Source organism: Melospiza melodia, chromosome 7 (genome assembly GCF_035770615.1).
Source record: "Melospiza melodia melodia isolate bMelMel2 chromosome 7, bMelMel2.pri, whole genome shotgun sequence".
In the NCBI taxonomy this organism is placed as follows: domain Eukaryota; kingdom Metazoa; phylum Chordata; class Aves; order Passeriformes; family Passerellidae; genus Melospiza; species Melospiza melodia.
Window position 1 is genome coordinate 27,410,954 of NC_086200.1, and position 13,887 is coordinate 27,424,840.

The window sequence follows — 13,887 nt, forward strand, 5'->3', positions numbered from 1 at the left end:
CGGAAGGGCTCGCGGGGCGGCGGGAGCGCGCATGCGCAGGGACGGGAGCGCGCGTGCGCCGGGGAGAGAGCGGGGCCGCGCGCAGGTACCGAGAGGGGGAGGGGGCCGTGAGGGGAGAGGGGGAACCGGGCAGGACCGGGAGAAGTGGAGCTGGGATAACCGGGAGAGGGGGAACCGGGCAGGACCGGGAGAAGTGGAGCTTGGATAACCGGGAGAGGTGCGTGAGGAGAGACCGGGGGAGCTGGGTGAGGAGGGACTGGGAGAGCTGGGAAGGGGGGATTGGGAAAGCTGGGTATGAAGGGTCTGGGAGAGCTGGCAATGAGGGATTGGGAGAGCTGGGTCAGGAGGGACTGGGAGGGTTGAGTATGGAGGAACTGGGAAGGAGGGATTGGGAGAGCTGGGTATGGAGGGACTGGGAGAGCTGAGTGAAGAGAGACCGGGAGTTCTGGGTGAGGAGGGACAGGGAATGTTGGGTATGGAGGAACTGGGAGGACTGGGAAGGGGGGACTGGGAGGGCTGGGTATGGAAGGACTGGGAGAGCTGGGTATGGAGAGACTGAGAGAGCTGGGAAGGGGGGATTGGGACTCTTGGGTATGGAGGGACTGGGAGAACTGGGTGAGAGACACCGGGAGAGCTGGGCCAGGAGGGACTGAAAAAGTTGAGTATGGAGGGACTGGGAGAACTGGGAAGGAGAGACTGGGAGTGTTGGGAAAGGACAGACTGAGAGGGCTGGGTATGGAGGGACTGGGAAAACCGCGTAAGGAAGGGCTGGGAGAGCTGGGTGAGGAGAGGCTGGGAGAACTGGGAAGGAGGGAATGGGAGAACTGGGTGAGGAGAAACTGGGAACGTTGGACATGGAGGAACTGGAGGAACTTGGAAGGAGGGACTGGGAGAGGTGGGTATGGAAGGACTGGGAGAGTTGGGTCAGGAGGGACTGGGAGAACTGGGAGGGAGAGACTGGGAGTGTGGTAAAGGAGGGACTGGAAGAGCTGGGTGTGGAGGGAATGGGAGAACTGGGCAGCCTGGGCGATGGGGCTGGGGAAACTGGAGAATCACAAGTGGGAAACTGGGGGAAGGGCCCAGGCAGGGTTTGGGCTACTGGGAGGGTCAACAGGGCAGGACTGGGAGCACCTGGGAGACCCTGAGTGCAGAACTGGGATGGAGTTACTGGAAGAGTACTGGGGGAACTGGGTGCCCTGGGTGGGAGCACTGGGGGTGCTGGAGAAACCGAGGATGCTGGAAAAGGAGGGAACTGGGAGAACTGGGGTGGTGGGGCTGGTGGAACTGGAGAATGACGAGTGAGAAACTGGGTTAGGAGCAGAGCAGCACTGGGAGCATTGGGAGGGCAGGACTGGGGCCCCTGGGTGCAGAATCAGGACTGGAGTTGCTGGAGGGGGACTGGGAGAACTGGGTGAGCTGGGTGGGAGGACTGGGGGTACTGGAGAATGAGGACAGGGAAAATGGGGGTAGGACTGGGAGGACCAGGAGAAGCAGGACTGGGGATATTTGGGGGACTTTGACAGGAGAATTAGGACTGGGGTTAGAGAAGAGGCACTGGGAGAACTGGGTGCTCTGGGGGACCAGGGGTAGGATCAGGACAGAACTGGGAGTACACAGTGAGGAGGGACTGGGAGAACTGGAGAATCATGAGTGGGAAACTGGGGTAGGGCCAGGGGAGGACTGGGAATATGGGGAGCATCAGTGGGAGTCGGGGCCTTGAGTGGAGAATCAGGACTGGAGCTACTGGGGGATGTGGCTGGAGAGGGACTGGGAGAACTGGGCTCTCTGTGGGGAAGGATTTGGGGTTCCTTAAAGGTCCTTCCAGTGCTTGGGCTCTGTGTGGGGAGGTTTGGGGGGGACCCAGGACCTCACCTGGGGCTTGAGGACACTCAGAGCCTTGTTGGGGGCTTGGGGGGCTCTGAGCCTCCCATGGTGGGAGGGTGGCCCTGGGGCTTTGGGGGGTGTTGGGGAGGTGGGGAGCAGCAGGTCTGGTGGTGGAGAGGGGAGAGCTCTGGGGCTCTTGGTGCCTCGGGTGAGGGGGGAAAGCTCCTGTTTGGGGTCTCGGGGGGCGTCTGGTGGGGCTGCTTGGCTTGGGAGTGGCTGAGGAGATGGGAAGGGCTCCGGGGGGACTTTCTGGATCCTTTCACTCCACTTTCCTGAGCTGGTACCAGATGTGGGATTGCATCCCGTGCTGTGTGCCCAGGGCATGTCTGGGGTGCCCTCCCCATCCTCGCTGCTGGGCTGAACAATCCCGTGATTCAATTATCCCTTTCTTTTCCCAGACTGTCCATTTCTCCGGGAGCTGAAGGCCAGGAATCCCCGCCATGGATTTCCAGCACCGGCCCGGGGGCAAAACGGGCAGCGGGGGCGTGGCCTCGGCCTCCGAGAGCAACCGCGACCGGCGGGAGCGGCTCCGCCAGCTGGCCCTGGAGACCATCGACATCAACAAGGTACAGGGACCCCCTGGGCCACGGGGACAGGGTCACACCCATGGTACAGGGACCCCCTGGCCTGGGGACAGGGTCACATCCATGGTACAGGGACCACCATGGCCATGGGGACAGGGTCACATCCGTGGGACAGGGACCACCATGGCCATGGGGACACGGTCACATCCATGGTACAGGGACCACCATGGCCATGGGGACAGGGTCACATCCATGGTACAGGGACCACCATGGCCATGGGGACAGGGTCACATCCATGGTACAGGGACCCCCTGGGCCACGGGGACAGGGTCACACCCATGGTACAGGGACCCCCAGGCCATGGGGACAGGGTCACATCCGTGGTACAGGGACCACCATGGCCATGGGGACACAGTGCAGGGTCACATCCATGGTACAGGGACCCCCAGGCCATGGGGACAGGGTCACATCCATGGTACAGGGACCACCATGGCCATGGGGACAGGGTCACATCCATGGTACAGGGACCACCATGGCCATGGGGACAGGGTCACATCCATGGTGCAGGGATCCCCAGGGCCATGAGGACACCGTGCAGGGTCACATCCATGGTACAGGGATTCCCAGGGCTATGGGGACAGGGTCACACCCATGGTACAGAGACCCCCTGGCCTGGGGACAGGGTCACATCCATGGTACAGGGACCCCCTGGCCTGGGGACAGGGTCACATCCATGGTACAGGGACCCCCAGGCCATGGGGACAGGGTCACATCCATGGTACAGGGACCCCCAGGGCCATGGGGACAGGGTCACATCCATGGTACAGGGACCCCCCACAGCCCTGGGGACACCATGGGGGTCACATCCATGGTACAGGGACCCCCAGGCCACGGGGACACTGTGCAGGGTGATGTCCATGGTACAGGGACCCTCCACAGCCATGGGGACACTGTGCAAGGTCAGATCTATGGGATCATGGCAGGGTTTGAGCATTAAGGCTCATCAGGGACATCTTCAGCTGTCTCAGGTGCTCCAAGCCCCAACCAGCCTGGTCTTGGATGCTTTCAGGGGTGCAGGGGCAGCCACAGCTGCTCTGGGAAATCCATGCCAGGGCCTCACCACCCTCACAGCCAAGAATTTTCATCCCAATATCCCATCTAAACCTATTCTTGGTCTATTTGAAGCCATTCTTCCTTGTCCTGTGCCAAAGTTCCCCTCCAGCTCTCTTGGAGCCCCTTTAGGCTCCATGGTACCCTCAGAGCCTTCTCATCTCCATGCTGAGCTGTGGGTTGGGTTTGAATACTTCTGTTTGTGGACATGTGGGGGTTGAATAAGGAATATTTGGCACAGAGTGACAGGGAGGTGCCAGCTCTTGTGTACCCATCTATTTCCAGTCTCCCCAGGGCTGGTTTGGGTTCTGGTGTTTCCTGCTGCAGCTGGGAATTCTGTCACCATTGCACACAGCTGCTGTTGGGTCTCTCTCTGTTTCCTCCTGCTAAAGCTCCCTTGTGCTGTTAATTTAAAATCTGAACTCAGCTACAGGATCCTGGGATTTCCTGAGCTGGGAGGGACCCTCAGGGATCATCAGTGCAGGCCCTGGCCCTGCACAGACACCCCAAAAATCCCACCCTGGGCACCCCTGTGAGTGGAATCCAAACATTCCTGGAGCTCTGTCCTTGGACTGGGACCATTCCCTGGGGAGCCTGGGCAGTGCCAGCACCCTCAGGAGGAGGAACCACTTTCTCCAATGCAGAACTCTGCAGTATTTTGGTTATTCTCCTGCTTTACCAATGGATTTTGTTTATAACTTGTCCATCATTCTTTCCCCAGGACCCCTATTTTATGAAAAATCATCTGGGCTCCTACGAGTGCAAGCTTTGCCTGACCCTGCACAACAATGAGGTGAGGGAACATCTGCCTGTCCTGATCCCAGCAGCAGCACCTTGGGAATAACAGGAGCTTCAGTGACTGCTGAGATGTGAGGGGTGGTGTCTGGGTTTGAACAGACAAGAGTCTGCTAAGGAAGGCAGGAACCTCCCTGAAATGGAAAATGTAATCCCCCTCCCTCTGAATTGTTATAAATTTGAAGTGAAGGGACTCTCAGGCAAAGATATGGGAGCAGGAATAAAAATTCTTTATTAGGGAAGAAAATAAAAAATTAAATAATCAGTGGAGTAGTACAAAACAACACAGAGTCAGGATAGGAGCTGCCCCCTGTGTGTCAGGGTGGTGTCCCAGCCCCATCCCAGGGGGGCTCAGCCCTCCTGCAGTGCCAGCTGTGGCTCTGCTGCAGCAGGGTGGAGTTTTCCTCTGAAGATCCAGTGGGAAAGGCAGCTGCTCTCTGGGAATGCAGTGGAAAGGCTGTGCTGGTGTCCCAAACATCAGATTGTGCCCAGGTAGGAATGCTTGGCTCCTCCCCTGGGCGGAGCATCTCCCCGTGGGATGCTGGGATTGGATCAGCCCTGCAGGGACACTCAGTGGCCATGGACAGCAGAGATCTCCTGCGGGGAGGGTTGGCTGTGGGGGAGATAAAGAAAAAACTGCCCCATGGACAGCAGAGAGCTGCCCCAGCTCTGATGGGAATAGAACACACAATGCCATCTAGGACAGATGGTTAAACCTGACAGTGTGAGCTGTGGTCTTGTTGAGGTGTGTAGTTTTCTTCTGCAAGTTCAGTAGTGTAGATGAGCTTGATCTTCTGAGAATCTAATAGAAAAGAAAGCTGTTCTTCATAGAACCTAGTAGAGAAAGACTTCTTCTGAAAGAGCACTTCTTCTAGTGTGCTAAATCTCAGATTATATCCAAGTAAGAATGCTCAGCTCCTCCCCCTTTGCAGGACATCTCTCAATGAGATGATGTAATTTTATCAGTTATGAAGTGAGATTCAATAGCCCATTAACAAAAGATATCTCCCCAGAGGGAAGATTAGTTGTAGGAGAGATAGACTGCCCAATTAACAAAAAATAACTGCCTCACTTCTAACATATAAGAAATAAAATACACACATATCTTATAGCCCAAGCTCAGCAGCTGAGAGCAACCTGCACTTTTGGAGTGAGATTCCTCTGTGCTGAGGATTAAAACACCCTTGTCAGGGAGTGCTGCAACCACCCTGTGACAGGAATGTTTCAGTCATGGCTTCATTTAACTTCTACCTTGGTTTTTATTTCAGGGGAGTTACTTAGCACATACCCAGGGGAAGAAGCATCAGACCAATTTGTAAGTTATCCTCTCAAATAACTTTATTCTTTATTACTGAATTCTTAATTACTGAAGCACTTTAATATTATGATTTTGGGTGTCTGTAGTCCTTTATCTCCACTGCACTCTGCTTGATTGTTATTTTTCTGTGGTTCCTTATGCAGCCAGGAGGCACAGCCTGGATCTGCTTGAAAAATGGTGCTGAAAATCTCCATTTTAAGCTAAAATCCAGTTGTGAAATCGCTGAAGGAATAAGGAGAGAGAGTTTTAAAAGCAAATTGTCTGAGTCTAGTTAGAAGGACCTCTCAGTGTTTGGACAACACTCTCAGGGATGCTCAGGGTGGGATTTTTGGGGTGTCTGTGCAGGGCCAGGGGTGGGATTTGATCCTTGTGGGTCCTTCCAACTCAGGAGATTCCAAAATTCTGTGACCTGAATTTGTCAATATGGATTTAGAGAAGTTTTTAAGTTTTCTTTTAAGGAATCCAGTTTGCTTTGCTTGATCTGTGGGTTTGGTTTCATGTTGATTTCAAGAATTTAAGTGTTCTCCAATCCATCTGTGGAGCCTGGCCTCAAGGTCATGGTGAGGGTGGATCAGATGGTTGAGTGACAACCTTTAGCTAAGGGGGAGGATGGATACAGCTGGGGATAAAACAGGATTTCCTGGCATGATTCCTGTGGAATGCTGTGCTGAGGGATTCAAACTGCTCCTTTAGAAACAAGAATTCTTAAATTCTGAATTAATCCCCAGGGCACGACGAGCTGCCAAGGAAGCCAAGGAAGCCCCAGCCCAGCCTGCCCCAGAGAAGGTGAAAGTGGAAGTGAAGAAATTTGTGAAAATTGGGCGCCCAGGCTACAAAGGTGAGCCCAGGAGCTCCCTGATGGGCAGTCCCTGCCTAGTGGGATGTGAATTATTCATTGGTCTTTTGAGCAGCTCTGCCCATGAATAAGATATGGGCTCTTTCCTGGAGTCTTTTTATTGTTTAAGTTGCTCATGGAACTTCTTTTTATGGCTGACAGGCAGGGAGAAGCACTCAATAATACATGGGTGTGTCTCAGGCTGCCAAGGAGATGATGGCATCTCATCTTCTCCTTCTCTTGTGCTGCAGCACCTTTCATTAATGCTGTAAATCACTCACTCCAGGCAGAATTCATGGGGTTTTTTTCTGTTTTTCATGGTTTTTTGGCCTTCAGTACCAAATTTGGCTTTTTAATCTCACCAGTGCTTTGCCCCACAGCAACTGAACTTCAGTAGAGGGGAATCGTGGAATAATTTAGGTTGGAAAATACCTTTAAGGTCATTGAGTCCAACAGTAAACTTAGCACTGCCAAGGCCACAACTGAACCATGTCCCCAGGTGTTTTAATACTCCCAGGGATGGGGATTCCTGGACAGCTCCTTCCAGTGCTTTACAGCCCTTTCAGGGAAGGAATTTTCCCAATATCCAACTTAAATCTGGCCAAGCCTGAGGCTATTCCCTCTCATCCTGTTCCCTGGAGCAGAGCCTGACACCTCCAACTGTCCCCTCCTGTCAGGAGCTGTGCAGAGCCACAAGGGCCCCCCTGAGCCTCCTTTTCTCCAGGCTGAGCCCCTTCCCAGCTCCCTCAGCCTCTCCTGGAGCTCCAGACCCTTCCCCAGCTCTGTTCCCTCCCCTGGACACCCCCAACCCCTCAATGTCCTTCTTGGGGTGAGGGACCCAAACCTGCCCATGGCAGTGACACAATCCCAGACTGGTTTGGGTTGGGAGGGACATTAAATCCCATCCAGTGCCACCCCTGCCATGGCAGGGACACCTCCCACTGTCCCAGCCTGGCCTTGGGCACTGCCAGGGATCCAGGGGCAGCCCCAGCTGCTCTGGGCACCCTGTGCCAGGGCCTGCCCACCTTACAGAAGTAGCTTTGTGCCATTTTGTTTGATAAACAGGAGAAAAATCTTGTAATACTTAATTGTTGGAAAATTTAATGCAGATTAATGCTGCTCTCACTCTGCTGGAGCATGTTCTCAGCTTTCTTATTTTTTTTTTACAGTGACCAAACAGAGAGACCCAGAAACAGGCCAGCAGAGCCTTCTCTTCCAGGTAAGGGCAGAGTTCAAACTCTCCTTGTCAGGGTTTTTCAGGTCACACTGCTGCTAAATGAGCAGCTCTTTGCAGGATCTAATAAATCAATAATTATAAGGAGGCCTTATCTTCCTTGCTGCTGCAGCTGATTGTGTTGAGCAAATCCCTGAGCTCAGCTGTCAGGCTGTGTAGTGGGAGAGGGATATTCCTGAGGTGGAATGAGATGAGAATCACAGCAGAGTTTTGGCTGAAGAAAAAAAATAAATTAAAAATTATCTGTTTCCATCCCCCTGTGATGAGCAGGGACACCTTCCATGAGACCAGGCTGCTCTAACCCTGGCCTTGGACACTTCCAGGGATGGAGCTTCTCTGGGCACCCTGTGCCAGGCCCTCCCACCCCTCACAGGGAACAATTCCTTCCCAAAATCTCTCCTAAATTTCCCCTAATTCAGTTTGGGGTCTTTAATCCCAAACTATTCTGGGATTCTCATCCTTTCCTTTGCTGTTTATTTCCTTTGCACTGGGGATTGCTCTGGGTGTGCTCCACACTGGGGATGTGTTTGGTGACCAATGGCTCCTGGCCTGGATCAGGAATTGTGTGGCCAGGAGGAGCAGGGAGGTCATTCTGCCCCTGTGCCTGGTGATGGTGAGGGCACACCTTGATTATTGTGTCCAGTTCTGGCCCCTCAGTTTAGGAAGGACCTTGAGGTGCTTGAGCACATCCAGAGGAGGCAGCAAGGCTGGAGAGGGGCTGGGAACACAAACCCTGTGAGGAATGTGTAAAGGAGCTGGGGTTGTTTAGGCTGGAGAAGAGGAGGCTCAGAGGTGACCTTATTGCTCTCTACACCTCCCTGAAGGGAGGTTGCAGACAGGTGGGGTTGGTCTCTTCCACCAGGCAGCACTGACAGAACCAGAGGACACAGCCTCAAGCTCAGGGAAGGTATAGGTTGGATTTTAGGAGGAATTTTTTCACCAAAAGAATAATAAAGTACTGGAATGCTCTTCCCAAGGAGGTGGTGGAATCGCCATCTCTGGATGTGTTTAAAAATAAAGATTGGACATGGCACTTGGTGCTATAGTTGAGATGTTAGGGCAGAGGTTGGGCTTGATGATCTTAGAGGTCTCTTCCAACCTCATTATTCTGTGATTCTGATTCTCTGTGATTCTGGGATTGTGAGCAGAGCTGGGGGTGCAGAGGAGGGGTTGTTTGTGGTGGTGTTCACAGGAGTCCCAGGACGAGGGAAGAGATGAGAATCTTTACTCCATGTTTCAGAAGGCTGATTTATTATTTGATGATATACATTATATTAAAAGAAAAGGATATATTAAAACTATACTAAAAGAATAGAAGAAAGGATTTCAGGAAAGGAAAGGATTTCAGGAAAGGAAAGGATTTCAGGAAAGGAAAGGAAAGGGAAAAGGAGAAAGGAAAGGAAAGGGAAAAGGGGAAAGGAAAGGGAAAAGGAGAAAGGGGAAAGGAAAGGGAAAAGGAGAAAGGGGAAAGGAAAGGAAAGGGAAAAGGAGAAAGGGGAAAGGAAAGGAAAGGGAAAAGGAGAAAGGAAAGGGAAAAGGAGAAAGGGAAAAGGGGAAAGGAAAGGGAAAAGGAGAAAGGAAAGGAAAGGATAACAAAAGCTCGTGACTCTCAGAGAGTCTCAGCCAGCTGACTGTGATTGGCCATTAATTAGAAACAACCAACATGGACCAATCAAAGATGCACCTGTTGCATTGTTTTTTGTTTTGGAGGTTTTTTTTATTGTTTACATTTAATTTCTGAGGCCTCTCAGCTTCTCAGGACAACAAATCCTAGCAAAAGGATTTTTCATAAAATACATCTGTGACAGAGATCTCTCCCAGCCTCATCACTCTACAATTCCATGACTCTGAGCAGGGCTGGGGGTGCAGAGGGGGGGTTGCTGATGCTGTCCTGCCCCCCCAGATCGATTACCCAGAGATAGCAGAGAGCATCATGCCCCGGCACCGCTTCATGTCGGCCTACGAGCAGCGCATCGAGCCCCCGGACCGGCGCTGGCAGTACCTGCTGATGGCAGCTGAGCCCTACGAGACCATTGCCTTCAAGGTGAGGCTGCCAGGGAAACCTGGGACACTGCCTGGGTGTGACCAGGGCCACGTGGTGACACCAGCACAGCCCCCTGGCCCTCTGTATGTTTGTGCCACCAGGTTTGTTGTCACCTTCTGCTCCTGTGCTTTGTGGTTTTTTTTTAGCCAAAACTTGGATTTTTTTAAACTCTTTTCTGGGATACTCAATGGAGGAGCCAGGAGAGGATTCTCCTCTCCTTGGGTAGCACACAGGACCTGCTTCTCCATCACGGAGCTTCCAGTTCTGCACAGGGGATCCCCCTGAAAAAAGCAATTCAGCAGCAAATCCCAAAGCCAAACAGGACCCAGATGCCCTGGAAATCAGCAGACACCCAGAGAACCAGACCAAGGTGCCCAAGCTGAGCTCTTGTAAGGCAGGAGCATCCCTTGGGATGTGCACAGCAACTGTTGCAGGCATCACAGCAGATCTGGCTCATCTCAGAGCACTGCAGAAAGGGCCCTGGGGGTCCTGGTCAGTGCAAGTTGGATCTGAGTCACTGCTGGGTCCTGGCAGCCCCAAGGGCCCCCCTGTGCTGGGGGCACCAGGCCCAGGGAGGGATTGTCCCACTCTGCTCTGCCCTGGGGCAGCCTCAGCTCCAGTGCTGGGGGCACTCTGGGCACCACGAGATCAGAAGGACCCAAAGCTGTTGGAGAGTGCCCAGAGGAGGGACACGGAGCTGGGGAAGGGCTGAGGAGCAGCTGAGGGCACTTGGCTCGTTCAGCTGCAGCCCAGGAGACTGAGGGGAGGCTCCTCGGGGGCTGCAGCTCCTGCCCAGGGCAGGCACAGGGGCAGGGGCTGAGCTCTGCTCTGGCACAGGGACAGGAGCCCAGCAAGGGCTGCAGCTGTGCCAGGCCTTGGCATGGAGCTCAGGGCAAGGTTCTGCCCCCCGAGGCTGCTGGGCACTGCCCAGGCTGCCCAGGGAATGGTGCCAAGGCTGCCAGAGCTCCAGGAGCTCCCGGGGCTGCTCAGGGTGGGGGTGTTGGGGTGGCTGGGCAGGGACAGGGGCTGCACTGATCATCCCTGAGGGTCCCTTCCAGCTCAGGACATTCTGTAATTAATTCCTAATGAACCCTCTGATGTCTGTGCTAACCCTCCTGGAGTGGAAGGGGGGGTCAGGAAGACGTGGCTGGAAGTCTTTAAACCCCACTGAGGTTTGGTGGAGGACTCTGGCATGAAAACCAGACTGTGCTGAGCCCTGGGGAGCTGTGAATTCCCAGAGTCTGGCACAGGCAGGAGCCTCCTGGGCTTCACTCCTCAGCCTCTGTGCAGATGTTCAGGGAGGGATTTTTGCTGCTTGTCCTTGACCGATAGGGAAGTAACTTAATTCTTTCCTGCCCCCACCTCTGTCTAATAACAACCCTGCAAGGCCTGGAATAACTGTGCTTATCTCTCAGGCTCTGGGGCTAAAAAGGGCCTTTGAGCTAATCTGGTGCTGCTAAGAATAGCTCTGTGTTCTCTTTCTGTGCAGGTGCCAAGCAGAGAAATTGATAAAGCAGAGGGAAAGTTTTGGACTCACTGGAACAGAGAAACCAAACAGGTAACTGAGGTTTTGTGATGTCTGTCCTTAAGGGGAGCAGAGCAGCTTGAGAGAGTGACATCAGTTCTGTCCTGCTGTTGAAATCTCCATTCTCTAAATGCACCTGAGCACTGAGAGGTGACAGAGATCCTCCTGTGGCAGATCTCAGAGAGGATTCAGTTTCTTTATTTATGCCTCAGCAGCAGGATGAGGCATAAATACCCAGAGAAAAGGAGGTTCAGGGGGAACCTTCTTGCTCTTACAGCTCCCTGGCAGGATGGTGCAGCCAGAGGGGGTCAGGCTCTGCTCCCAGGGAACAGGAGAAACCAGAGGGAATGGCCTCAAGCTGTGCCAGGGGAGGTTTGGGTTGGAAATTGGGAAAATTCTTTCACTGAAAGCATTGTCAGGCATTGGGACAGACTGCCCAGGGCAGGGGCATACTTCCACCCTTGGAAGTATTCAAAAACACATGGATGTGGCATTTGTGGCCACAAATGGTTTAGTGGTGAACTGGGCTGATGGCTGGACTTGTTGATCTTAGGGTTAGGGTTAGGTTTGGCTTTTCCTAGCCATGATAAATGTTCAGCACTGTGTCCTCTCCATGGCTCTGTGCCCTGTGTTCCCTGCACACACCTGCCTGAGGGAGCCTGAGGAACAGGAACCTCCCACCCCTCACAGGAACCTCAGAGTCCAGAGGAGTTAAAATCTGAGGCCAGACTGGCGCCAGTCACAGATGCTGCCAGGGACAGCAGGGTGACAGGAGGAGCCTGAGCTGTGCTCTGGGGCAGAGAGCAGCTCCTGGGTGCTGGCAGAGCTGTCAGCAGGGTGCTGGGCACTGCCCAGGCTGCCCAGGGAAGGGTGCCAAGGCTGCCAGAGCTCTCAGGGGTGCTCAGGGTGGGTTTGGGGTGTCTGTGCAGGGACAGGGGTTGGACTGATGATCCCTGAGGGTCTCCTCCCAGCTCAGGGCACTCCAGCATTCTGTCAATTCCTGATGTAATTAATTCTTCCCTTTTCTCTCCCATTGCCAGTTCTTCCTTCAGTTCCACTTCAAGATGGAGAAGCCCCCGGCCCCCCCAAACCTCCCCCCGGGGCCCCCGACCGTCAAGCGGCCGCCGCCCCCTCCCCTGATGAACGGGCTGCCCCCGCGGCCCCCCCTGCCCGACTCCATGCCCCCCCCTCCCCCTGGGGGCATGGCCCTGCCCCCCATGCCCCCCTCGGGGCCGGTGCCACCCCCCCCAGTGCCCCCCCAGCTGCCCCCAGCGCCCGGGGTGCCCCCTCCTGCCCCGCTGCCCCCCATGCTGCGGCCGCCGCTGCCCACCGAGGGGCCGGGCACCATCCCTCCTCCTCCTCCCTCCAACTGAGGCCCCTGCTGGGCCCCATCCCGTGGGATTTGTGTCTTTTTAACTGCAGCTCACCCCCCATCCAGGGAACAGATCCTTTTTGTAGCTCTGCAAAGATGGCTGAACTCTGTAGGTTCATTAAAAGGTTTTTGATTCTCCTTTCCCTCTGCTCTCCTGTGCTGCTTTTGGGGGTTCACTTTCCCCACCCCTTAGATACAGGAGATTATATATATATATATATATATATATATATATATATATATATATATATATATATAAATATATAAATATATATATATATATTTATATATATATTTATATATATATATAAATACAAATATAAAAATATATATTTTATATATATAAAATATATATATAAATATATATTTTTATATTTGTATTTATATTTATATAAATTTATATATATATAAATACAAATATATATATTTTTAATATATATAAATTTATATATATTTGTATTTTTATATATATAAAATATATAAAAATACAAATATAAAAATTATATAAAATATGTAAAATATATAAAATATATAAATATATAAATATAAAAGTATATAAATACAAATATAAAAATTGTATAAAAAATATAAAAATACAAATATATATATGGAGATAAAATATAACCAGGCTATTTTGGAAATCCTCCAAAGAGGAGGCAAAGAACTGGGAATTTCAAGACATCTTTCCATCAGCTGTCTTGGCCTGAGGAATCCCCCTCAGGCTGCCCCATTAATTACCCCCCATTAATCAGTTTTAATTCAACCAGAGCCCTTCATCTCTGTTCATTCACTTCATTCTCTGTTCATTCACACAGAAAGGTTCCTGTTACTGATATTAAATCTTAGTTTATTGATATAATTCATTAAGTGGATATAATTCACAAGTACCATGTTGTAGCACCTGCTGTCACATGATTTTATTGTGTGCCCTCCTCCCACTTCCAGCTCTTTTCAGGCAAGTTTTTAGTTCTCTGTGGGTTTATTTATCCTGAATGTTTCCTTCCAGCCATCACTTGGTTCCCATAAAAAAGCAGCAGCAGCACCAGCAGCAGTTCTGCCATTTCTCTGCCCTTTCCCAGGTTCCTGAACTGGGGGGTCAGTGGGGGATCCTGGGTGAGGGCATGGCCAGGGTTGGGGTTCCTGACCAGTTCTGGTTGTTTGAGGGGCCATGGGAGCCCTGCAGCTGCACCCCCTTGGTGGGGGAACCAAAGCCTTCCTCTGCTGGGCTGAGATGGTCCCAGTCAGT

At 52.5% G+C, this 13,887-nt stretch overlaps 1 protein-coding gene across 3 annotated transcripts; it reads left to right on the forward strand.

Moving 5' to 3' along the window:
- Positions 1 to 10: 10 nt before the first annotated feature.
- On the forward strand, positions 11 to 12,784 carry SF3A2 (splicing factor 3a subunit 2). Of its 3 annotated transcripts, none has more exons than XM_063160868.1 (9): positions 11 to 85; positions 2,283 to 2,450; positions 4,240 to 4,311; positions 5,582 to 5,628; positions 6,360 to 6,469; positions 7,636 to 7,685; positions 9,604 to 9,744; positions 11,234 to 11,302; positions 12,310 to 12,784. In XM_063160868.1, exons 2-9 carry the CDS (start codon positions 2,325 to 2,327, stop codon positions 12,640 to 12,642), a joined length of 948 nt encoding a protein of 315 aa, XP_063016938.1. In that variant the 5' UTR covers positions 11 to 85; positions 2,283 to 2,324; the 3' UTR covers positions 12,643 to 12,784. The 3 variants fall into 3 exon arrangements, with proteins under 3 accessions (XP_063016938.1, XP_063016939.1, XP_063016937.1); XM_063160869.1 differs by lacking the exon at positions 11 to 85 and adding an exon at positions 113 to 217; XM_063160867.1 differs by lacking the exon at positions 11 to 85 and adding an exon at positions 582 to 895.
- Positions 12,785 to 13,887: the final 1,103 nt, after the last annotated feature.

Coding starts and splice junctions, on each gene's coding strand:
- SF3A2 (XM_063160868.1), top strand. CDS start 2,325: ATGGATTTCCAGCACCGGCCCGGGGGCAAAACGGGCAGCGGGGGCGTG. Junction 2,451..4,239: donor AGACCATCGACATCAACAAG/GTACAGGGACCC, acceptor TTCTTTCCCCAG/GACCCCTATTTTATGAAAAA. Junction 4,312..5,581: donor TGACCCTGCACAACAATGAG/GTGAGGGAACAT, acceptor TTTTTATTTCAG/GGGAGTTACTTAGCACATAC.